At 36.9% G+C, this 27472-nt stretch overlaps 1 protein-coding gene across 1 annotated transcript in view; it reads right to left on the minus strand.

Annotated features, from left to right (window-relative positions):
- Positions 1-881: 881 nt before the first annotated feature.
- The window catches only part of LOC127841409 (sideroflexin-5-like), a 36382-nt gene continuing 9791 nt past the window's right edge, over positions 882-27472 (minus strand). The window contains exons 8-11 of the mRNA XM_052370223.1: positions 23018-23133; positions 21758-21843; positions 16604-16721; positions 882-8424 (exon numbers count right to left, since the gene is read on the minus strand). Coding sequence (XP_052226183.1) covers positions 8347-8424; positions 16604-16721; positions 21758-21843; positions 23018-23133 — 398 coding nt within the window. The 3' untranslated portion in view covers positions 882-8346. The remainder of the gene's footprint in view (positions 8425-16603; positions 16722-21757; positions 21844-23017; positions 23134-27472) is intronic.

The raw sequence follows: 27472 nt of genomic DNA on the forward strand, positions 1-27472 counted from the left end.
CAATGTTTTTAAAGGGGAGAAAGGTCGTAGAATGGATTTCAATACAGGTTATGTTGCCGGAAAGGAAATTGAACCCGCGGTCCTCGGCTCTGCATTCCAGCACTTTATCAACTGAGCTATGATTAATATGTGTTTTAAATGACAATCAATGTTTTTAGAACATGTATGACACTACCTGAAGTCAAGTCGTCATTGTAATTATTTTTTTAAAAATGCATATCCGTTATCCTTAACTTTGACACGAAAATCAATATACATGTTTCTTTTAGCCAAAGTAACCAGCATATGGGCCGTGCTCTGTGAAAATGGGGTTTAATGCATGTGCGTAAATTGTCGTCCCAGATAAGCCTGTGCAGTCCGCTCAGGCTAATCAGGAACGACACTTTCCGCTTTTATGATATTTTCTGTTCTCGTCTTAGCAAAAATCCATTTTTAGGCAGAACGTGTCGTCTCTGATTAGCCCGTGCGGGCTCCACAGGCTAATCTGGGACGACACTTACTAACATGCATTAACCCCCTTTTTCAGAGCACGGCTCAATCATTTATTCTGATGTCGATAGATATTGGCGTTCGCTGAAAATTGTGTGCAAATCATTGCAAAAAAGCAACAATATGCCCTTGACCTTTGACCCCGAATGGATATGCTTCTTCCTATTATTTCAAGTAACCATCTTACCATTTAGCATGATCGAAGGTCAAAGCATTGTTCACATTTAATGCGGATACTTACTGGTCTATGACCGACAATACTACCGACCGACGGACAGGTGCAAATAAGTATACACCCGCTCCGTCGATTAGAAAGTACCCCAACCATTCATGTTGTAGTACTATTTACGCTTACATAACGTAGACAGTTTACACCAAAATCCACACGAACATAAGGTATATAAATTTTATTGGCATAGTTAAACAATCGAATATTATGACACTTTCTTGTATATTTGGTGTACACAAAAATATAAACCATAGCTTTATAATATTATATAGTAAACATAACTATTTAATATATACAAAGTTGAAAATGGCAATTTGCGACCTCGTCATGTATATGGCTTTGGAAGTTTCCGACACATACTTATGAAAAGAACACACGCGCAATTTAAAGGCTTTAAGAAAATTAGTTCTGGCTACCATAACTTTAAATGTCGCTTTTTATGATTTTTGACTGGCGCGACTTTAAAGGTCTGTCAATACTATATAAACTGTACGCTGAAGATTCTTTAGCTATAAGAGAATATACTATATATAACTCATGTATTATTTAATTATTGATCACGTTAACATGATAATTGATCATTTATGGCGATACATTAACAAGCACTATTTTTGCAATAGATTTACGCTAGCAATACATTCATGTACAGCCTTTTCTTTTCCAAGCACCGTCTTACATGTAAATAAAACGTTTGCGGTCAGAAGTTAAGCATCACCAAACGAAACAGTGAAAACGAATTCACCTGCGATTACTCGAGCATCGAGGTCTGTCCCGTGCTACCACGAGTTATCGCAGTTTTACTGTATTTGTAAATATAAGATTGTAGCCCCCCCCCCCCCATACCCCAAAAAGATCCATAGCATCAATAGATTTGGTGCAAATTAGTATAAATAAAGTTAGGGTAGAAATCTTAATACTTACAGAATGCTCGAAGACATGAATACAAAACACAAATCAAGAAAACCCTTAATAAAGGGTTCGATAACCAATAACGGAATGCTCGATTCATCATAAACGTAAACAATTAAAAATAAATCATGACCATCAAGACCATATATATAATTAAAGCACAACATTGTTTTAAGAAAACATTTTACTATGTATACGGCCCTTGTGTAGGTAGGTACAATATATAAACAAAATATTGACTCTGTAGCCAGTAAATAGTAGAACAAACACTTTTTCAAAACTATATTACTTACAAAAAATGCTTCACCAAATATTTAAACAAGAAACCGTCGGAGACAGGTGATGCTCCCCAAAGTTTTTTTTTTCACAATATTGCACTATATATTCAGATAAAATGAAGCGTCTTGAGGGGCATAACTTTGGACAAAATAATACGATGGATGGTTTAGCAACTTAACAATTTCAAAGGGCCATAACTCTCTAAATAAATCATCTAACCAGATCCCACAAATAACATGCGCATCTCCTCAAGGTAGTTAAGCTTCCCATAAAGCTTCATTGGATTCCAGTCAGCAGTTGGGGAGAATAGTCCGGACAAGAATTGCACTATATGTACAGTTTATAGAAAATTTCAAAGGGTCATAACTCTGTGAAAAATCATCCGACCATAACCGGCTGATAATATGCACATCTCCTGTTGGTAGTGAAGCTTCCCATAAAGTTTCATTGAATTCCCGTAATAAGTTGCTGAGAAATAACTCGGACAATAATTGCACTATATGTACAATGCACAATTTCAAAAGGCCATAACTCTGTGAACAAGAAACCGTCGGAGACGGGTGATGCTCCCCAAAGTTTTTTTTGTCACAATATTGCGCCATATATTCAGATAAAAGGAAACGTCTTGAGGGCACAGTAGTTGGGGGGACAATAATTTTTGTTATAGAAAATTTCAAAGGGTCATAACTCTGTGAAAAATCATCCGACCAGAACCCGCTGATAATATGCACATCTCCTCTTGGCAGTGAAGCTTCCCATAAAGTTTCATTGAATCCCGGTCATTAGGTGCTGAGAAAAAGCCCGGACAAGAATTGCACTATATGTACAGTTAATGGAAAATTTCAAAGGGCCATAAGTCTGTGAAAAATCATCGGACCATAACTGGTTGATAATATACACATCTCCTTTTGGTAGTGAAGCTTCCCATACAGTTTAATTGAATTCCGGTCATTAGTTGCTGAGAAATAGCCCGGACAAGAATTTCACTATATGAACAGCTAATGAAAAATTTCAAAGGGTCATAACTCTGTTAAAAAAAATCATCTGACTATAACCCGCTGATAATATGCACATGTCCTCTTGGTAGTGAAGCTTCCCATAAAGTTTCATTGAATTCCGGTCATTAGTTGCTGAGAAATAGCCCGGACAAGAATTGAACTATATGTACAATTAATGGAAAATTTCAAAGGGCCATAACTCTGTGAAAAATCATCCGACCAGAACCGGCTGATAAAATGCACATCTCCTCTTGGTAGTGAAGCTTCCCATAAAGTTTAATTGAATTCCGGTCATTAATTGCTGAGAAATAGCCCGGACAAAAATTGTGCACGAACGGACAGACACACGGACAGACGAAGCGGTGACTATATGCTCCCCCCAAAAATTTTGGGGGAGCATAAAACAAGAGGGCCATGATGGCCCTGTATGGCTCCACTGTTTTTTTATGCGAAAAAACGCGCAATGCGCATGGGTTGAAATGTACTCAAGCATGTGACTTTCTCTGTCTATCCCTCGTCCCATTGGGCGCTTAAAGTTGGAAGGGTGAGCATTTTTATATATGGAAAAAGTTACTACCGTGTTAACTAAACAGACTCAAAAGCCCGGAAATTGTTCCTTTGAAGCACAGTCCCATTGCTTATAACGTAAGTACATTTATCACTCCAAAAGATATTGTCGTTCTTTCTATTTCACATATGTTTAGATGCTGAAGATCAAATATACGCATTTGATTTGAAACAGATTCACAAGACCCGTAGGAATCAAAATGCCTTAACCCTTTACCAAACGACACATTTTTGACTTTCCCAATTTGAAAAAGGTTGCAGACGACAATAAAATTGTAATGGAATATTAAGGAAACAGTCAGGTAGGGTAGAAATAATTGTGAGAAAAGGAGAAATTGCTCATCTTGAGCAATTTCTCATTTTATCATAATTGTTTATAAAGTCGTCAGCTATAAACCCGTAAAATACTGTTGGTGTTTGGTAAAGGGTTAATAATCTCTGGTTCCTTCTTAGAGCCTTTCACACATTTATAACAAATACAATAGTAGCATCTTTCTTTGAAAAGAATCATCTCAAACAAGGGCTGTTTGTGAAACATGCATGCCACCCATATGGGCTGTCAGTTGTAGTGGCAGCCATTGAGTGAATACATATTTTGGCACTGTGACCTTTACCTTTGACCTAGTGACCTGAAAATCAATAGGGGTCCATCTGTGAGTCATGATTAATGTACCTATGAAGTTTCATGATCCTAGGCGTAAGCTTTCTTTAGTTATCATCCGGAAACCATTTTTGTGTGTGAAGTCACCGTGACCTTGACCTTTGACCTAGTGACCTGAAAGTCAATAGGGGTCATCTGCGAGTCATGATAAATGTACCTATGAAGTTTCATGATCCTAGGCGTAAGTGTTCTTGATTTATAATCCGGAAACCATTTTCTAAGTTGAGTCACCGTGACCTTTGACCTAGTGACCTGAAAATCAATAGGGGTAATCTGCGAGTCATGATCCATGTACCTATGAAGTTTCATGATCCTAGGAATAAGCGTTCTTGAGTTATCATCCAGAAAACATTTTACTATTTCGGGTCACAGTGACCTTGACCTTTCACCTGAGAATCAATAGGGGTCATCTGCGAATCATGATCAATGCACTGAATGCAACTATGAAGTTTCATGATCCTAGGCATAAAACGTTCTTGAGTTATCATCCGGAAACCATTTTACTATTTCCGGTCACCGTGACCTTGACCTTTGACCTAGTGACCTGAAAATCAATAGGGTTCATCTGCGAGTCATGATCAATGTACCTCAAGTTTCATGATCATAGGCATAAGCGTTCTTGAGTTATCATCCGGAAAACATTTTACTATTTCGGGTCACCGTGACCTTGACCTTTGATCTAGTGACTTCAAAATCAGCAGGGGTCATCTGCGAGTCATGATCAATGTACCTTTGAAGTGTCATGATCCTAGGCCTAAGCGTTCTTGAGTTATCATCCAGAAACCATCTGGTGGACGGACATACGGATGACGGACGGACCGATATGTGCAAAACAATAAACACCCTCTTCTTCGAAGAGGGGCATACATATAATTAACAACCCACACATCCCTTAGACCAACAGGCCTGAGAATATTATGATAATCTAAAGATTATTTCTTATATTTATATATGTATTTAATTAAGTAATACATATGACTTCTAAGATCAATTCATAACTTATATTAAGAAAATTATAAAATGATCAGAAATTTATATAGATCGTTGAGCAATTGACAATCATATCTCCACAATTCATGAGTCAAAATTCACAAATGGAACAATGAATCATTAGTTATTAAAAAGCAGCATATAGACAGTTAAGAACATTGCACTTTATTAAAGGGGCCTTTTCACAGATTTTGGCATATTTTGAAGTTTGTCATTAAATGCTTTATATTGATAAATGTAAACATTGAATCTTTAAAGCTCCAGTAAAAAATCAAGAATAAAATTAAAACAAGAAAAAAAAGTAGCCGGTACCAGGGCTCGAACCAGTGACCCCCGGAGTCCTGGAGTAGTCTGAAGTAAAAACGCATTAGCCCTCTCGGCTATTCCGCCGAGTATACACAGAATAAGTATTTTATACCTTATATAAGCAATCTTCGTATTTTCGTAAATTTAAACGACAACAGAACTCTCCAAATTATTCAATCGTTTCGCGTTGCAACGCTTTATAATTTTTAGGTTTTCAAATCGTCAAAATATGCATATAATTGCTATATTGGACTATGGTAAATGTTCAGTAATACTGTTTCCTCACAAATATCATAACTAAATCGAAAATTTGCGAATCTGAAACAACTTTTTTCAATTTTGTCAATTTACCAAACCGTGAAAAGATCCCTTTAATTCCAACACCTTCTCTTGGATACAAAGTTTGAGTTAACAATCCAGAATCATATATTGACTTTTATGGAAATAATTATGTTCATGGAAGTTGTGTTTTAAAATCAATAAGATATTATTAAACTGGTTTAAACACTACAAAAAAGACGTTAAATAAACATGTCATCCGAAATTCTTTTATCCGGATATATGGTCACTTTCGACATATTTAAATAAATCCCGACTTTTTTCAGTTTATGAGAAAAACATTCAGAACACATGTTCTTACTTCAATTCCTTTGTAAGCAGTCACCATCTGATCTAAAATGGCACTAAATGACAGGGTTTTATCTCATGTTTACAAGATGTTGTTGTTGTTGTTGGTCACAGCCACACGGCCGCAGTAATCTCCCCTGGAAAACGTCATATGTTCAGTTTTGTGACCTTCCGGGACAGGGTCAAATTTGAGCGCTGGGGAATAATTTGAACAAATTTGGTAGAGAACTATTAGATATCACAACATACCAAATTTAGTAGCCCTAGGCTCTATAATTAAGAACAAGAAGATGTTTGAAGTTTGCACAAAATAGGCCTTATTTAAGCATATGTTCATTTTTGTGACCCTGGGGCAAGTTCAAATTTGTTCCCAGGGGCATAATTTGAAAAAACTAAGTAGAGAACTATTAGATGTCACAACCTACCAAATTTGATAGAAATAGGCCCAATGGTTATGGACAAGAAGATTTTTATAGTTTGCACAAAATGGGCCCAATATAAGCATATGTTCAATTTTGTGACCCCTGGGGAACGGTCAAATTTGATCCCAGGGGCTTAATTTTAACAAACTTGGTATGGACTATAAGATGTCACTACATACCAAATTTGGTAGCCCTATGCCATACGGTTATGGACTAGAAGATTTTTAAAGTTTGCACAAAATAGGACTTATATAAGCACATTTTCGAATTTTTGACCCCCCAGGGCGGGGTCAAATTTGACCCCAGGGGCATAATTTGAACAAACTTGGTAGAGGACTATTAGATGTCACTACATACAAAATTTGGTAGCCCTAGGCCTAATGGTTATGGACAGGAAGATTTTTAAAGTTTTCACAAAATAGGCCTTTTATAAGCAAATTTTCAATTTTTTGACCCCCCGGGGTAGGGTCAAATTTGATCCCAGGGGCTTAATTTGAACAAACTTGGTAGAGGACAATAAGATGTCACTACATACCAAATTTAGTAGCCCTTGGCCCAATGGTTATGGACAAGAAGTTTTTTTTAAATTTTCACAAAATAGGCCTTATATAAGCAAATGTTCAATTTTTTGACCCCCGGGGCAGGGTCAAATGTGACCCCAGGGGCATAATTTGAACAAACTTGGTAGAAGACTATAAGATGTCACTACATAGCAAATTTGGTAGCCCTAGGCCCAATGGTTATGGTTAAAAAGATTTTTAAAGTTTGCACAAAGTAGGCCCTATATAAGCAAATTTTCTATTTTTTAACCCCCCCCCCGGGGCAGGGTCAAATTTGACCCCAGAGGCATAATTTGAACAAACTTGGTAAAAGACTATAAGATGTCACTACATAGAAAATTTGGTAGCCCTAGGCCCAATGGTTATGGACAAGAAGATTTTTAAAGTTTGCACAAAATAGGCCTTATAAAAGCAAATTTTCTATTTTTTAACCCCCGGGGCAGGTTCAAATTTGACCCCAGGGGCATAGTTTGAACAAACTTGGTAGAAAACTATAAGATGTCACTACATAGCAAATTTGATAGCCCTAGGCCCAATGGTTATGGACAAGAAGATTTTTAAAGTTTGCACAAAATAGGCCTTATATAGCAAATTTTCAATTTTTTAATCCCCCGGGGCAGGGTCAAATTTGACCCCAGGGGCATAATTTGAACAAACTTGGTAGAGGACTATAAGATGTCACTACATACCAAATTTGGTAGCCCTACGCCATACGGTTATGGACAAGAAGATTTATAAAGTTTGCACAAAATAGGCCTTATATAAGCCAATTTTCAATTTTTTGACCCCCCGGAGCAGGGTCAAATTTGACCCCAGGGGCATAATTTGAACAAACTTGGTAGAGGACTATAAAATGTCACTACATACCAAGTTTGGTAGCCCTAGGCCCCATGGTTCTTGACAAGAAGATTTATAAAGTTTGCACAAAATAGGCCTTATATAAGCAAATTTTCAATTTTTTGACCCCCAGGGGCAAAGTCAAATTTGACCCCAGGAGCATCATTTGAACAAATTTGAAAGAGGTTCACCACAGGAACATTCCTGAGAAATTTCATCAGAATTGGACCAGTAGTTTAGGAGAAGAAGATGTTTTAAGAAAAAGTTAACGCACGCACGCACGCACGCACACACGACGGACACAGGACCATGACATAAGCCCCACTGGCCTTTGGCCAGTGGAGCTAAAAATAAGCGATTGTTTAAATCGACGGTCTTGTAATGTAGTATAATTCTGAAATAGTCGCATTTTCTCTAAAATGTTAATACATAAAGTTGTATCATAGCTTGAGGCTTAACTCATCAGGGGACATTAAAGTCCCTTATTGTAGATCAGCGTTTCCTCACTGGTTGCTGCTTGAATTTCCGGCTCTAAATCTTTTGTGGCAATCTGGAAAATCGGATGAAAAACGTGTTGTTATTAAGTGGCAGCTTGAGTTGTGCCGTATGAGAGACGAGGTATAACATGAACTGTGTTGTTTTATGTACCGAATGCAAAATAGACATTGTCATAGAAAAAGCACAGGTCCACTAGGTCATGCCATTTTTATGTTGTTGGGTTTCTAAAAAAAAAAACCTTTAAGTTTCGCTCTTCAATACGTGTTGAGTAAATATAGCGACTTAAAGTCAATACCTTCCAAGAAGAAAATCGCGGTAGAATATCGGTAGTTAAAACAAGGATCTTGAAATAAGCGCAGTTTTCTGATGGACTTGAGAATGAATGAATAATACTGCAACGTGTTCTCGTTTCGTGTTTTGCATTTGGAAATACGCTGAAAATAATAATAATAAATGAGACCACGAAAATGCGAACGTTTCTAAGCCGTCCGTATTTTACGCGTTGTTGCGCCTGGGAGACTTACCATTCCCCGGAACCCACTGTCTGATTACATGTCAATTAGCGGGGTTCTGTTTGCTATGATAAGCCTATTATGACTTCTTTATAGTTACATTAAACCTCGGGCCCTGACAAATTGCTTGTCAGTGGGTGGCTGCAACAGTATCTATCAACATTAACGATTTCGGGGATCGTAATGGCTGAAAAAACAGCACAAAAACACCGGCAATGCGAGGCAATCAGCGCGAAAACCGTCAGCGAAGCTTGTAAGAAAACGGCGCAAATGTGGAAACAATGTGTCAGGCATGGAACCCATACGCATTCCATGCGGCCATTACGCGGGCTGGCAATCTAGATTCGCCGCGATAAGGCCCGTAACTCCGTCATTTTACAAATTGGATGCGACACGAGCGTTTCAAGCATGAAGCGACCGAGTGTAATTCCGGAAATCTGTCGGCTACAATTATCAAGTATCGCTGCCAATGGGCAATAAACCCTAAATGGGGCCGTAAGTCCCTAAATTAGAGGACTATTCGGTACATAGAACTATGTGGATAGGTTTTTAACCGACGCACATTGTTTCTGTGTTTGTCTTTATTGTCAATTAAATACAAAACACATGTTTGGGTTCACTAACATCCGAATTGAAAGCTAAATTTATATCCACCATAATATTATACTGATATGTTAAAAGCGTACAACACAATTGCTAGGTGAAATACGAGCTCGAATGTGTTCATAGGTGTATAAAACTAAATATCTTTTTACAATTAACAACACAACATGTACAAGAGCAAGAGGCCAAGTATGCTTCGACAGTGTTTTTTTTTTAAAGAAAATGTAATCGCAACTTTATGCATAAGCAAACTCGAGATATATTCGTCGCTTTAAAATACTAAGACATTGTCATTAGGACGGAAGAGGTGGATTATCTTCACATTATTATAATTTCAGCCCCAATCTTTTTCCATTTAATAGCACGAGCATATTTGAAATATTTGGGATACATAACGGCCCAATAAAACAATTCAACGTAAAAAACAAGACACCAACATATCTTAATTATCATGGCGTTGTGTTGAATATATTGTCATTTAGTTTTTACGGTCCTTATGTTTGCAGATCAACATTCGATAATGATTAAGACCTCTTTTTGTTAGTCCTCGATGGCGACCACGTTGAAAAATAACACAATAAAATATCTTCTGTTTGGTTAAAAGAATACAATTTAATACACATCGACTTGCATGCCTTATAACATGAATTATTTTAATTAATTAAGTTTAAATAATTTTATGGAAACACCATAAATATTAGTTATTAGACAAGATCTAATGTACATTTTTATAACAGACACACTTATACAATACAGCGCAACCGCAGTTCAAATTTAAATTAACAACTGATCTAAAAATGTTTTAATCCACATCTATATGTTAACAGTTATTATAAAACATATAACCAGGGTTGTAGGATAATTTTAAATTAAATTATACAATTTCGCTTAATTGTACATGCTCTATAAGGCACCGAATTCAGCAGCTGAATATTTATCTCACTATATCTAGTGTAGATATATCACGTAGTGACGTCATTTTTGGCTAGAGCGTACAGTATACACTTATTTCATGGATGCGTGGTGAACAGTCAAAACTGTTTCCCAAGGTAACAGGGATGACTTTGGTACTGTTGCCCGGGGCCAATAGGCCGAGGGCAACAGTTCCAAATGTCAGCCCTGATACCGAGGGACAACATTTTTGACTGTTCACCAAGGATCTATGAAATAAGTGTTTTATTACCTGATCAAATTTCCAACATAGAAATAACAGCAAACTAAATTTTTATTTACACACAACAGTAATCGATAAAATAAATAATTTTGATTGTTTAACTGTAAAATGACGTCATTTGTTCGACGAAAAGACGTCATTATTCCAGCGGGCAACAGTTCAAACTGTTGACCGGTCAACAGTTCGAATTTCACAGGTAACAGTTTAAAACATTGCAAATTTCTTTTTCGACGAGGAAATAGCAAAAAATAATTAATTATCATTTATACTAGACATCAGGTAATAATAATATTTGTTTACAATTTAAACAATTGCATAATTAAATCATATGCCCTATCCGTTAGAGCTTTATTTGACAAAATAGAAGAAATAAAATTCTTACACAGCTTTCAAACTTTTCAGCGTAGCAACTTGTATCTCGCGCGCTAGCCAAAAAAATGACGTAACATATCACGTGGTATGCCCACACTGATATCGGGATCACAATCCATCTTAGAAGGCTACGCATCGCGATATCGCGTTATTAATTTCTCCTAACCCATTTATGCCTAACGTCTAGAAAAAAGGCCTTGGCAAACAGCGTAGACCCAGATGAGACGCCGCATCATCTCATCAGGGTCTGCGCGGTTTGCTTAAAGGAACTTCTCTAAGAAATATTCTAAATATAGAACTATATACTAGACATCCCTAGTTTTTGAAATAAATTGATCCAATTTTGAAGGATGGGAGAGTCCACTAGGCATAAATGAGTTAATCACATCTTCGCCCATACATCGCGGTACTCGACTTCGTGTCATCTTGTTGCCTTTTCGAACCAACGTATTTTGTTTGTTAAACGAACCGCATGAAACATCGCATGTGTCGCACTAAAATATGTAACTGGGGCACATTCGCCCAATTCTGGTAACCCCTGACATTATAGAACTCGGTAAAAGTGTGTATTTTGTACGACTTTTTCCAGCAGTAACTCGACCGCGGGGCGACTTATGTTACATAATCAGATTAGCTTAACGGAATACACATGGATTATCCGGTGAACAAAAAGTACAAACAAATGGGAACAAACAAATAATAATTACAATATTATGGGAAACAAAAGCGTCAATAATCACATCATTACGGTCAGCAAAAGCTACAAAGCTAAATCTTAGATTAATACCAAAACTCTTTATATTCTAGACAAGATTACAGAAGATCATTATTAACCTTTACCATAGATTTATACGTATGAACTACAAAAATGCAGAATTTTGCGCTCATTTATAATCTATCCAATCAAAACCTCATCAATCGTTTAAGAGTGCTAGTATCGTGACCGCCAGTTTTCGTTTCTTCACGAACCCGTGTACGACATGGTCGTTAGATTCCACGCAATTTTGCACAACGAGCGATTTTTGGTGAAACTAAATATATAGGGGTGGTTAGTTATCAAAGTAAAGACAAAGTAAAAATACCATTCTGACATAACTTTGTTTACATAAAGAGGAATATTATTCAATACCTGACTATTTTTGGGGGCCGTAATACCCAAAATGAAACAATTGTACTATAATATGCACACACTCATTTATTCTATCACAGTACCAATTATAACCAAGATTCTGGCTTTTGATAATGTGAAATTAACCAAACATTGATAGGCAACAAGGACTGTTTGTAAAACATGCATGCCCCCCATATGGGCTGTCAGTTGTAGTGGCAGCCATTGTGTGAATACGTTTTTTGTCACTGTGACCTTGACCTTTGACCTAATGTAAGTTATCATCCGGAAACCATTGTACTATTTCGAGTCACTGTGACCTTGACCTTTGACCTAGTGACCTTTTTTTTTTGGGGGGGGGGGGGCGGGGGGGGGGGTAGGGGGGTTGGGGGTGAGAGGGGGTATGATGTGGTGTGTGGTAATTTATTAGATGTTAAAAAAAAAAAATTTTTTTTTTGGGGGGGGGGTGGGGTATAATGTGGGGTGTGGTAATTTATAAGATGTTTAAAAAAAAAATTTGAGGGGGGTGGGGGGGGTGGGGGGGTAGGGGGGAGTGAGAGGGGGGTATAATGTGGTGTGTGGTAATTTATTAGATGTTTAAAAAATATATTTTTTTTTTTGGGGGGGGGGGGGGGGTAGGGGGGTGGGGGTGAGAGGGGGGTATAATGTGGGTGTGGTAATTTATAAGATGTTTAAAAAAAAATTGAGGGTGGGGGGTGGGGGGGGGGGGGGTAGGGGAGGTGGGGGTGAGAGGGGGTCTAATGGGGGGTGTGGTAATTTATTAGATGTTTAATTTTTTTTTATTTTTTTATTTTTTTTTTGGGGGGGGGGTGGTGGGGGGGTGGGGGGGGGGTAGGGGGGGTGGGGGTGAGACTGGGGGTATAATATGAGGTGTGGTAAGTTATAAGATGTTTAAAAAAAAATTGAGGGGGGTGGGGGGGTTTGGGGGGTGGGGGGTAGGGGGGGAGTGAGAGGGGGGTATAATGTGGTGTGTAGTAATTTATATGTTTAAAAAAAATAATTTTTATTTGGGGGGATGGGGGGGGTGGGGGGGGGGGTGAGAGGGGGTATAATGTGGGATGTGGTATTTTATAAGATGTTTAAAAAAAAAAATTGGGGGGGGTGGGGGGGTAGGGGGGGGGGTGAGAGGGGGTTATAATGTGGGGTGTGGTAATTTATTAGATGTTTAAAAAAAAAATTGGGGTGGGGGGTGGGGGGGGTGGGGGGTAGTGGGGAGTGAGAGGGGGGTATAATGTGATCATAAAAAATAACAAATGATCTCACACTGACATGAACAAATATCCTCTATTTATTAAACCTGAAAATTAAACTTATTGCATTTGTTTCCCCTGTATATAAGAAAGATATAATAGTGTATTACCTCCCCTGTCCTGCTTATATTTATATCAATCAACAAAATTAAACATTAACACAATATTTGTTATACAAAATATACAAACAAACTCATATTCTGATAATATTTTTACTGATCCACTTTATTTTACTCAAAGGATGATGTTTCATTGGACTGATAATTATAGATTTAGGATAACAGACCAGTTGCTTCAGTTATATTGTTCAGAGTTCGCTCTGTTTGCCGCGTATGCGTTCTTGAGTTATCATCCAAAAACCATTTTACTATTTCGGGTCACCGTTACCTTGACCTTTGACCTAGTGACCTCAAAATCAATAGGGGTCATCTGCGAGTCATGATCAATGTACCTATGAAGTTTCATGATCCAAGCCCAAGCGTTCTTGAGTTATCATCCGGAAACCACCTGGTGGACGGACCGACAGACCGACCGACATGAGCAAAGCAATATACCCCCTCTTCTTCGAAGGGGGGCATAATAACAATAACCGGTACTTTAAGATTTAGTAACATGTACATACATAACGTATAATACATGAATTTATTCTCTGACTTTGTAGGTTAATACTGTGTTACGCTAGTAAGTGGATCATTGTTTTCTCGTAAACGAATTATCTAAATATTTCCATTTGATAAATGTAGCACAGACTTTTATGCTTCCCCGGTAAGTTCTTTTTTCATTTTGCGCCTACTTGTGCAAGAGGCTCCACCACTCTGGGTGTACGTTTCCCTGCACCATAAAACGTATGACAAATTGCTAATCTGTCTTGTCGGACGACTTCGCCAAGGACGGTCCATAGCCCGATTGGCGCAGTGCTTGATAAGTCTACCCTGTGAAAAACGCGCTATTTTCAGAACGCCAAACAGCATTACAGAAATCTCTGACCTAAGGGAAGATGAGCCTACAGGTTGAGGTCGTATGAAGCCGGGCGGCGACAGCAAGAGTCAACTGAATGCCAGAGATTCTCTGACCTGTGCGCCACAAGTGACCGTGTAATAAGAAGAAGTATTTCCACCAAAGAAGGATACACACGGCAACTTGGGTATCAACAGACCTGTCAACGGAGAACCTGATCCACCACCAGTGCATCGTTGGAAAGAATGGTCGATGTCTTCCAGATGTACGAATTAAGCGAGGAGCAGAGGTTGCTTCGGGTTATCACCTCATTGTCGCCCGATATAAACTAAAACTGAATAAGAGTTGGGTAGAGGGGTCCAGCCAACGCTAGCATCACAGCATCGATACTCTGAAAGACAACTGGAAGCAAGAATAAAGCAAATTCACTCTTGCCAACAGGTAACTGAGTTCCAGGTCATTGAAGAAGAGACGATAGAGCAAAAGTGGCAGAAAGTGTACTAAGCAGTTAACTCAACATTCCAAAAGTACTGGACCCTACCTCAACGTCATTGACTAAGAGAAGGCCTTTGAAAGAATTGATTGGCAGTCGCTCTGGAGACTCCAGAAAAGATAAACAACATCAGCAGGAAGTTAAATGACGGGATGACCTGCAGATATGTTTACAGCAGAAACCCACAACTTTTAAGTTAGAACAGGATAGAGACAAGGCTGCATATTCTAACCTTTTCTGTTCCTGCTGGCCATAAAATGGGGAATGAAGATCTTGACGAGCATGAATCAAAACGGAATCCAATGAAGACTTTTGAAGAAGTTGGACAACCTCCACTTTGACGACGATCTGGCTCTTCTCTCTCACACCCAACAACAGATAAAGAAAAGACCAACACATCGGCATCCAGCTACACACCCATCTCAGTCCAATGCGAGGCACTAGAGCAGGTGGACAGCTTCACCTATCTCTGCAGCATTCTGGACAACCATTAGGGAACAGATGAACAAATTCAGATGTCAGAACATGTATCGGTTAAGCACGAGCAGCCTTCCATCAGCTGAAGAACATCTTGGGATCCAGCCCGATAAGCTTCAACATCAAGATCAGGCTCTTCAATACCATTCTGAAGCCAAAACATGAACTTCTCTATGGAGTAAAGACCGGGGAACCACTTACATGAACAAAAATTCAGGTCTCCATTATAACCTGCATCAAGAAGACCCTTATGATCTAATTGCCAGACAAGATTGCTAACCATGACTTAATAAGAAGAACAAAGCAGCAGGCGGTTGAAGAAGACATCCTTCAGCTATGTTGGTGATGGACAGGTCATGTCCTTGCAAGCCTTCATCCAATATCAATCTCTCATCTGAATAATCATGGGGAAGAGAAAGAGAGGGCGGCCTAGAAACAACTGGCGTTGAGACCTTGATGAAGATGCTAGGAAGATGGGCAAGTTGTTGGGATAGCTGGAGTGATTCACCCAGGAGGGAGCTGATTGGGGCCTATGTCCTAGACGAGACCACAGGCGAAGATGAGATGGTGATGAGTCTTGTACGTCTTCTGTCCATCATTTAATATTATTTTAGCATTTTAAAAAGAAAACAGGTTTTCATCTCAATTTGTTTAATTGTAAATAATAATGCAAAAGTGAAACACTACAATAGATTAAGACATCTCAAGCAGAGGTACTTCATGAGTATGAAGTTATGAACACAAGAATCCAAAATACAGGTGTTTTAATCTGGTTTTATATTCAGTTGCTATTTACAGAGGCATATACACAGAATTGGCATACTGTCCGAACATGAAAGCTGCTTAAAGTGTCATATTATGGAACATTGGTGTACTTATGGTTGCAATATGTGAGAACATTGCTATAATTATAGTGGCAAACAGAAAGGAACCTGGAATCTTCTTACCGTGGCATATTGTGGCAAAATGACTGTATTTTCTGCAGCATATAATAAATCTAGTAACATTGCAGTACTGGGTACTATAGCATTTTAATGGCAACATGGCAGTACTTACCAAAGATTTGTGTGGGAAGGACAAGGCTGTAAATTGGGAGGAATATTGTGTGAACAAGAGGTACCAAAAGAGGAATATCGTGAACATTCTACTTTACTTACATGAAGTAATATTTTGGCCGTACGTGTCCATATGTGGGATGGCATAGAATGGGAATATGGCATTATTTTAGGAAGCATACACACTGTGGGAACATGGCCGTACTTACAGTGGCATACTGCGGGAACATGGCTACTGTAGCAGGCAAGGCGAGGCCAAACGATATTGTACAGGCAAGGGCATTCAGAGGGAGGTGGAACCGAGGATTCCGTTGGAGAAATCGTGTTCTGAAAAAAAAATGTATTTGCATGTTTTAAAAATTGTATATAGTGCAGGGATGTTATTTTTTAGTATTTTGTTTAAGCATATTGTAACATGAGGATACAATGTCAATATTTGAAGAGCAAGATATAAGCACCTATTTAGTCTAAGCACTGAGATGAATGTGTATAAAGCTATTAACTTCTGATTTTCTGAGGTATTTGTTGAAATTATTTGTATAAGTAATAACTTACAACAATACTATTGTCAAGCTATATGGTCCCCTTCCAGTGAAACTCCACCATTTTCAGCAATATTTCTAGTCTATTTGTTGCCATAGCAACCATAATGCTTGAAGTAGGAACAAAATGAAATGATGTGCATAATCTCCATAATGCCATCTATCCATGTTTCAAGTTGCATGAAAAAATATTTAGAACTTAAGTTATTGCAGGATCCACCATTTTCAGCAATATTTCTAGTCTATTTGTTGTCATAGCAACCAGAATTCTTGACGTAGGAACAAAATGAAATGAAGTGCATACTCTCCATAATGTCATTTGTCCATGTATCAAGTTTCATGAAACAAGAGCTGTCACCATAGGATGACATATGCCCCCTAAAAACACTTTGATAGAAGTTATGCACATTTTTCGAAACCTAAACGCAGATTTCGAAACCTAAATGCGGACCATAAGTTCAAGGTTAAGGTCACAGGGGTAAAAATTTTTGTGCGTATGGAAAGGCCTTGTCCATATACACATGCATATCAAATATGAAGGTTATATCTCAAGGGACATAGTAGTTATGAGCATTTTTCGAAACCTAAATGCAGATTTCGAAACCTAAACGCGGACCCTAAGTTCAAGATAAAGGTCACAGGGGTAAATTGTTTTGTGCATATGGAAAGGCCTTGTCCATATACACATGCATACCAAATATGAAGGTTATATCTCAAGGGAAGTAGAAGTTATGAGCATTTTTCGAAACCTAAACGCAGATTACAAAACCTAAACGCCAACCCTAAGTTCAAGGACAAGGTCACAGGGGTAAAAATTTGTGTGCGTATGGAAAGGCCTTGTCTATATACACATGCATACCAAATATGAAGGTTACATCTCAAGGGACATAGAAGTTATGAGCAATTTTCGAAACCTAAATGCAGATTTCGAATTCTAAACCTAAGATCAAGGTCAAGGTCACAGGGGTACAATTTTTTCTGCTTATAGAAAGGCCTTGTCCATATACACATGCATAATAAATATGAAGTTTGTATCTCAAGGGACATAGAAGTTATGAGCATTTATAGAAACCTAAACGCGGACCCTTAGTTCAAGATCAAGGTCACAGGGGTAAAATTGTTTGTGCATATGGAAAGGCCTTGTCTATATACACATGCATACCAAATATGAAGGTTATATCTCAAGGGACATAGAAGTTATGAGCATTTTTTTGAAAACCTAAACGCAAAGTGTGACGGAAAGAAGGACAGACGGACGGACAGTCAGATCACTATATGCCCTCCTTCGGGGGCATAAAAATATAAATAAACTTTTAAAGTTATCGCAGGATCCAAACAAGAGCTGTCACCATAGGATGACTTATGCCCCCTATAAACGCTCGATAGAAGTTATGAGCTTTTTTCGAAACCTAAACGCAGATTTGGAAACCTAAACGCGGGTCCTTAGTTCAAGGTCAAGGTCACAGGGGTCAAAATTTGTGTGCGTATGGAAAGGCCTTGTCCATATACACATGCATACCAAATATGAAGGTTGTATCTCAAGGGACATAGAAGTTATGAGCATTTTTCAAACCTAAACACAGATTTTGAAACCTAAACCCAGACCCTAACTTCAAGGTCAAGGTCACAGGGGTCAAAATTTGTGTACGTATGGAAAGGCCTTTTCCATATACACATGCATGCTAAATATGAAGGTTATATCTCAAGGGACATAGAAGTTATGAGCATTTTTCGAAACCTAAACACAGATTTTGAAACCTTAACGCAGACCCTGACTTAAAGGTCAAGGTCACAGGGGTAAAATGTTTTGTCCATATACACATGCATACCAAATATGAAGGTTATATCTCAAGGGACATAGAAGTTATGAGCATTTTTGAAACCTTAACGAAAAGTGTGACGGAAGGACAGACGGTCCGATCACTATATATGGGGGGCATAAAAAGTGTGACAGACAGACTCACAGACAGACACACAGAGCGCAAACCATAAGTCCCCTCCTGTTTCACCGGTAGGGGAAAATAAAATAGCATTCAGGGAGGGGGGGGGGGGGGGGCTGACAGAAGGCATCCACAAACAAGAGATGCGTTTGTCAGAAACATAATGCCCCCTATTGCGCCGCTTTGAAATAATATTTCAATATATCATTTGGCAGGTTTAGAAATTATATCCCGTTTAAAGCTTATTACTTCCCTTGGATTGTATTTTGTGACTTTTGACCTTGAAGAATGACCTTGACCTTTCACCACTCAAAATGTGTAGCTTCATGAGATACACATGCATGTCAAATATTAAGTTGCTTCAATATTGCAAAAGTTATTGCAAAACTTTAACCAAGGTTAAAGTTTTGGGACAGAATGACAGACAGATAGGCCAAAAACAATATGCCCCAAATCATTTCATTCCGGGGCATAATAAAAAGATACAGATGTTGATATGAGTGCCTTTACTGGTCCTGTTGTGCTTTGTAATTACAAATTTACAGGACCAGTGGCATAGGAGTTTGTTGCAGAACTTTTTGTATTGCATTAGTACATTTTATAACATTTGTGTTGAAAATGATAAATATACACATTTACGATTGATAAACTTCATTTATCATTTTTAAATGAAAGCAAACTACATGGAATTTGAAGAGTTGTGGTTTAATTGCAATTCTGACTGAATCTTACTTAAGTCAAATATGGGCAAAAATCTATAGACACATACAAATGTACAACCTGATTCAACTAAGAGGCATCAACAGGTGTGGGGCAAAAAGATCATATCAACAATAAAATGTAAGGGAAAAAGACCATAACATGAACGTTCATGTATAAGGGCAAAAAACTTAATTATGAACTATAAAATATTTGAGAAAGGACCACATGAACTACCTTATAATAGGGAAAAGGACTGTATAAACTATCATGTATTAGGGAACAAAACATATGGATGAACTATCAAGTACAGGCCACTCTCGTTATCTCGACATCGGATATCTCCATATTCTCAATATGTCGAAGTAAGCGCAATGTCCCAACTTTTTTCCTTCATTATCTAAATAAATAAACATCGCATATCTCGATTTTCGTTATGTCGAATAATTCGATATGTCGATATAAAATTTTGTCCTGAGTCCCGATTTTACATGTATTTACTGTGGTTTATCTCGAAGTGCGAATAACTGTCCCAATGTCGGCAAAAGGTGAGAAAATTTTTCTTTCATACTTCACCGTCCCGCTTCGCCTGGCTGCTTCCGATACTGTGTGGGCGGTAGGAAATTGATCCGTTGATTGCATCAATGATCACACGTGTGTAATGTCGTTAGCCATTAACACTTGAGTAAGGCCTGTCACTTTAACTGTCACTTTAACATCAATTAACTGCAATTAATACACAGCCTGCCGAAAGGCCAACATACAATTGTTTTTACAAACAAGATTCCAAAATGCATTGAGTTATATTTGTTACATATATAAAGCCCTCGTCTTGATTGGACGTCAATTGCATCATAACTTTAAATAGCAACATTACCGGATGTTTACTCGACAGTTTAGAAAAATTATAACCGCATGTGTTCATGCAATTCTGTAATACTTAAAACGTCATTTTAAGAATTTAAATTGAAAAAATAATCGTGCCTTGTAAAAATGCTTTTATATCAGGTAGAGAGTATTATGCCACACGGTGACGGCTTTAGTTAGACCACTTAGAAGGTATTTAGATGTTAAAACAAGGTAAATTTTCGTCTCATTTTTCTTTAAACGTCTAATCGGATATCTCGAACTCTCGTTATCTCGATATTTTTTCTTGTTACCGCCGACTTCGAGATAACGAGAGTGGACTGTATAAGCGAAAAAGATTATATAAACTACCCGGTACTAAATGCAAGGAAAACATATCAAAAATTAAATCTTAGGGGAAAATATCATATGAAAATTCTACTGTAGGGAGAAGACCATATGAACCATATAAACAATCAAATGTTACTACAGTACCAATAGAAATGTAATGTTTTTCATTTACAAGAAATTCATTTTTTAATAAAATTATTAAAATCAAGTTATTTCAAAATAATATTTCTGTGCTGTTGCTTTATTGACACTTGCAGGAACCAACACTTATGGCTTGAGCTTTATCCTAAGTATATTGTGTTGGTCTCTATTAAAAACGGGCTTTATGCATGTTCATAAAGCATTGTCGCAGATTCCTCTGTGCAAACTTTACATGCTTATCTGGGACGATACTTTCTGACTAGTCTGGATTTCTGTTTGGAGGAGACTTTGTTTAACCCATGTATGCCTAGCGTCTAGAAAAAGGGCCTTGGCAAACAGCACAGACCCAGATGAGATGCCGCATGATGCAGCGTCTCATCTGGGTCTGCGCTGTTTGCTTAAAGAAATTTCTGTAAGAAATTTTCTAATTATAGAAATAAATATACTAGACATCCCTAATTTTGGAAAAAAAATTTGATCCAATTGAGAAGGATGGAGGAGTCCACTAGGCATAAATGGGTTAAACAAAAAATTCAATGAAAGCGTAAAGTGTCCTCCCTGATAAGCAGGCTGCACAGGTATGCAATAGGCGAGACTACATATCCAAAATAAGCTTGCTACTTAATTTTCTAGGAATGTCATCACAAAGGGGGGGGGGGGGGGGGGGGGAAATAATAAGCTTGCTACTTACTTTTCTAGGAATGTCATAACAATAGGGGGGATAATAAGCTTGCTACTTACTTTTCTAGGAATGTCATAACAATAGGGGGGGATAATAAGCTTGCTACTTACTTTTCTAGGAATTTTATCACAATAGGGAGGGGGAAATAAGCTTGCTACTTACTTTTCTAGGAATGTCATCACAATAGGGGGGATAATCAGGATAGGGGCTGGGAGGACAACTCTTGTTCCAGCAGTGGAGAAAACAGCCTGTGGATTATAAAACACAGTAAAGGGACTCACAGAACTACAAAGGTCCATTTTATTTTACCATTTCATAATTAGGACATGATTAGCTGGTGAGGTTGAAGTCTGTTGAAAGACAAATTAAAAGCTCTTTGTTTTCAATTTGTAAAAAATATAAATGACAAAGAGAAATTAAGATTTCATTAAAATGTGCGTGCAAAATTCACATTAATTGAAAAACAATGTTGGTATATTCATTTTAAAATGTGATTCTAGACTAATAAAATAATAAGAGGTTAAGGCCAATTATCCTCATTAAAGAAATCGGGACTGCAATTACGTATTTCTAACAAATAATTCGATTGGAAGCTAAAATAAACCTTATTGTATTATGATGAGTCTCAAGAGAACAGACATAATAGATGATATTCAATACATATACATATAAATGGGCCGTGCTCTGTGAAAGGGGGGTTAAATGCATGTGCATAAACTGTTGTCCCAGATTAGCCTGTGCAGTCCGCACAAGCTAATCAGGAACGACACTTTCCGCCTTAAGTGGATTTTTGCTAAGAAGACACTTTTTATAGACTGTGCGGACTGCACAGGCTAATCTAGGACGACACTTGATGCACATGCATTAAACCCCTTTTTCATATAGCAAGGCACAAAATTAATACTAATTTGAACTGCAATGATGATTTTAACAGGATCATACTCTCTTATAAACACAGGTACAGTTATTAAATAATGTTAATTATATTCCTATCTGTTAAATAACAACTGATTAGGTGTAAACATAAAAGTGAACAAATATATTCACCCAAAAGTGGAGGCAACAGAGACTTAAAAGATTTATGCAAAAATAAATTACACTTATACTACAAATCAAAAACATTATTTCTATAACTCATTTACAAGTTATTTTACTAATGAACAAACAAAACATGTAAAAAAATCCATTCCAAAAAAAGACATTTATGTGAATATATGAAATATTTTTTTATAATTATTGTTCGCTCTCGCAAAATAAGTATCAAACAAGAACACAAGTTATTTGAATAAGATTCAAATTACGCAGATTTTGCAGAGAAAATGATCAGAGAGTTGAATTAAGAACAAGTCATAAAGACAAAAACAAAACAATGAAGAACATTGCAAAGTTATATTTAAATATATAAGCTATATTTACACGCACCCGTTTAGCTGCGATCTTAGAGGAGCCGACGACATTATGGTCCTTGTCCATCACACTAATGCCTTCTGTCAGTTCAGTGTTTCTCATTAGCAACACGTTGCAGATATTGGCACAGGCTACAATGCACCAACACAAATGTCAGCACTGACATGAAAGTGATTAAAACTAACTTGTTTATTTATGTATCTTATGTGCATTATAGAGCAAAGAATAGATGAAAGATATTTAGAGAATAGTGCAGGTATTTACATCAGGAACATAATTAATTCAATTATAGAGCTGGTTATTTCTAGAAACAAAGAATTTAGATATGTAATACTCACTCAACCATTCCTGTCATTTGAAGAGCATTAGCATGTTTCTCATTGTAAATACCCAGTATTATTTCTAACAAATATTTTCCTGTTTGAGTATTTAATATTGAAAGACTTTATAAGGGTAAATTTCAAATGTGATTTAAGCAGGATGATAAATCAGTAAGTGATCACATTTCTGCAAATGCAATTTACATGTAAACACATATATTTACTCATATTTTCGTTGTCCAAGTATTTTAAAGGGGTTTGTTCACACTTTTGCAAAATAAAAATTAAAAAATTGTCATGGTTTTAAAAAGCAAAGAATTTATTTAAGCAATAAAATTTAAACTTCTTGCCATGACAAAATAAAAACAAGAGGGCAATTATTGCACTGAAGTAATCAACTAAATTCAATTTTAACTTATTGCAGAAACTAGACCTGATAACCTAGTCTTTGGACACACGTGACTTGGCCTCGGTAGTGTCAAAAATAACATTCTGTACAAGTTTCATCAAGATTGAGTTATCAATGTGGATTTCTCAGTAATAACAATGTGTTTTTTTTAAATTATCCAAAATTTGATCAGGTGACCTAGTTTTTGGACACACGTGACCCAGATAACAACTCGGCCCAGATATTGTTAAGATTTATATTTTAACAAAGTTTTGTCAAGATTGAGAACTAAATATGGCTTCTAGACGTAACACGATTTCTCTATTATTTGACCCGGATACCTAGATTTTGAGCACATATACCAAGAATTGTACTCAGTTTAGATATTGTCAAGATAAACATTCAGACCATGTTCATCTAGACATCTTCATAAATGTGAGAGGTCACAAGGTTTTTCTAAGATTTGACCTAGTGACCTAGTTGTGAGAGGTCACAAGGTTTTTTCAAAGATTTGACCTAGTGACCTAGTTGTTTTACGCTTTTTAGCCAGATGCAAACTCTGTCAAAACATTTCCATTGAGATTAGAGTCATAAATATGGCCTATCAAAAGATAACAAGGTCTTTCTCTGATTTGACCTGATTACATGTTTTGGGATGTACAGGGCCCAGATTGCAAATCTGCCTATATTAATTATAGTCAATATAAACATTTTGGCCCAGTTTGATCAAGATAGTCATAAAATTAAACCTCTAAAAAGATTACAATTTTTTTCTAAGATTTGACCCGATTACCTAGTTTTTGGACACAAGTAATTTTCAACATAAACATTTTGAGAAAGATTCATTAAAATTGGATGGAAAGTTGAGGTCTCTAATGAAATAACAAACTAAAAATTGACAAAACATGACAAGGAGTGTTCATTAATTAATATTCATCAATCAAAATAATGAATATAATACAGGTTTTTGAAACACTTAAAATCAATAATTTTGCCAAAAATGTTTTATCAACATAGTGTTTAAATTACTCTTTAAATAAACAAGAGGGCCATGATGGCCCTGAATCGCTCACCTGACTAACCAAATACAATTCCAACCCAGATTTCATTAAGATAAACATTCTGACCAAATTTCATAAAGATTGGATAAAAACTGTGACCTCTATTGTCTACACAAGGTTTTTCTAATATTTGACCTATTGACCTAGTTTTTGATCCGAGGTGACCCAAATACAATCCCAACCCAGATTTCACCAAGATATACATTCTGATAAACTTTTATAAAGATTGGAAGAAAACTGTGACCTCTATTGCCTACACAAGGTTTTTCTATTATTTGACCTAGTGACCTAGTTTTTGACCCCAGATGACCCAAATACAATCCCAATCCAGATTTCATCAAGATAAACATTCTGACCAAATTTCATAAAGATTGGATGAAAACTGCGACCTCTATTGTCTATACAAGGTTTTTCTATTATTTGACCTAGTGACCTAGTTTTTGACCTAGTTTTTGCCCCAGATGACCCAAATACAATCCCAACCCAGTTTATATCAAGATAAACATTCTGACCAAATTTCAGCGTTATAGATAATTTTTTACCCATGGGGGTAAATACCCCCACTTTTCAAAGCATGGGGGTAAATGGTCAAATTTTGCCTGGCTTGAAGGGTAATTTGCTAAAAGTAAAACAAGAATATAGCCGGGGTACAGACACGCTACTTTAATCATGTTAAACACAATAAACCATTAACTAAGTGTATTCCTTCATAGTAGTATGTTTCTTTTAAAGTGTTTTATGATTTTTTAACTTGTATTGTTGGCAGATTTTACATTTAACACAAACTTCGTCCTTATCGTCCCCCACCGTGAGCCATGGAAAACTGTTTTGCCAACTTTCAACAGTTGTTTTATTAACGTTTTAGTGTGTCCTTTTTGATTTGAAAACAGAGGAAATTAAATCAATCAGTATTGGCAGTACATGTTATTACTGGATACAACTTTTTCCTTATAAAATAATCAATTTTACTTTGAGAAGTGATTTGTTTTGGCTTCGAAAAAGCCATGCTGACCTCTTATGTAATTTTATAAACACAAGCGTTGACTATCTGTTATAAAATATCAATACAATGCATCTAGATGATACAGAATAAACTAACCGACTGCCTAACTATTTGTACAATCCAGAGCACAAATTAACTCTAATTTTTACGATAACCAGTCTCATATTTTGGCGAAAGACAATCGGCTGTTTATATTTTTTGTTTACGTTGTATGCAGAGAATTTACAGCATTTGCGTAAAGTCCAGATTGGCCTGCTTAAATGTACGCACGGAAATTATAAATTGAGCGTATTTTGATATTTCTTATGCGTATATTATGCTGATACGCAGCTTATCTAGAACGCTGAATTTCGTAAAGATTTGATGAAAACTGTGACCTCTACTGTCTACACAAACAAATTGTTGACGTTTTTTCTATTATTTGACCTAGTGACCTAGTTTTTGACCTCAGATGACCCAAATTCAATCCCAACCCAGATTTTATCAAGATAAACAATCTGACCAAATTTCATAAAGATTGGATGAAAACTACGACCTCTATTGTCTACACAAGGTTTTTCTATTATTTGACCTAGTTTTTGACCTAGTGACCTAGTTTTTGACCCCATATGACCCACATACAATCCCAACCCAGATTTCATCAAGATAAAGATTCTGACCAAATTTCATAAAGATTGGATAAAAAACTGCGTCCTCTATTGTCTATACAAGGTTTTTGTATAATTTGACCTAGTTTTTGACCCAGTGACCTAGTTTTTGACCACAGATGACCCAAATACAATCCCAACCCAGATTTCATCAAGATAAACATTCTGACCAAATTTCATAAAGATTGGATGAAAACTGCGACCTCTATTGTCTAAACAAAGTTTTTCTATTATTTGACCTAGTTTTTGACCTAGTGACCTAGTTTTTGACCTCAGATGACCCAAATACAATCCCAACCCAGATTTCATCAAGATAAACATTCTGACCAAATTTAATAAAGATTGGATGAAAACTGCGACCCCTATAGTCTACACAAGGTTTTTCAATTATTTGACCTAGTTTTTGACCTTGTGACCTAGTTTTTGACCCTAGATGACCCAAATACAATCCCAACTCAGATTTCATCAAGATAAACATTCTGACCAAATTTCATAAAGATTAAATGAAAACTGTGACCTCTACTGTCTACACAAGCAAATTGTTGACGGACGCACACACGCACGCACATACGGATGCCGGACATCACACGGTCACATAAGCTCACCATGTCACTTCGTGACAGGTGAGCTAAAAAGCCTGCATTTGGTAGTTACAGCACAGGCCTTTTCCGTCCTATGCCAAGGGACCGAATATCAGCCCCATTCCCAATGCAAATCTGGTTGTTTTTTTCCCAATTGAAAAAAAATTCCCAATTCCAAAAAAAATTTTTTTTATTTTTTTTTAACCATATAAGTTAACCCGATCCAGTGTAGAAAATAGAACAATATTGCATAATTAAATTATCTGTTGCCTTGAATTTGTTTTAAAAACAGTAAAATATGTTAAATTGATTATTTAAGATTTTCCTTATTTTCCCCAAAATCCGGCATTTCACGCGATTTTTTTCCCCTCAAAAAAGGCCAGGCCCTTTCCCTCAAAATCAGATACAAAACCCTGCACTTATCACACATGTTCATAATATTTTGTAAAATTTTAATAATATGTTATCAA

This window comes from Dreissena polymorpha, chromosome 8 (assembly GCF_020536995.1).
Source record: "Dreissena polymorpha isolate Duluth1 chromosome 8, UMN_Dpol_1.0, whole genome shotgun sequence".
NCBI classification, from domain to species: Eukaryota; Metazoa; Mollusca; class Bivalvia; order Myida; family Dreissenidae; genus Dreissena; species Dreissena polymorpha.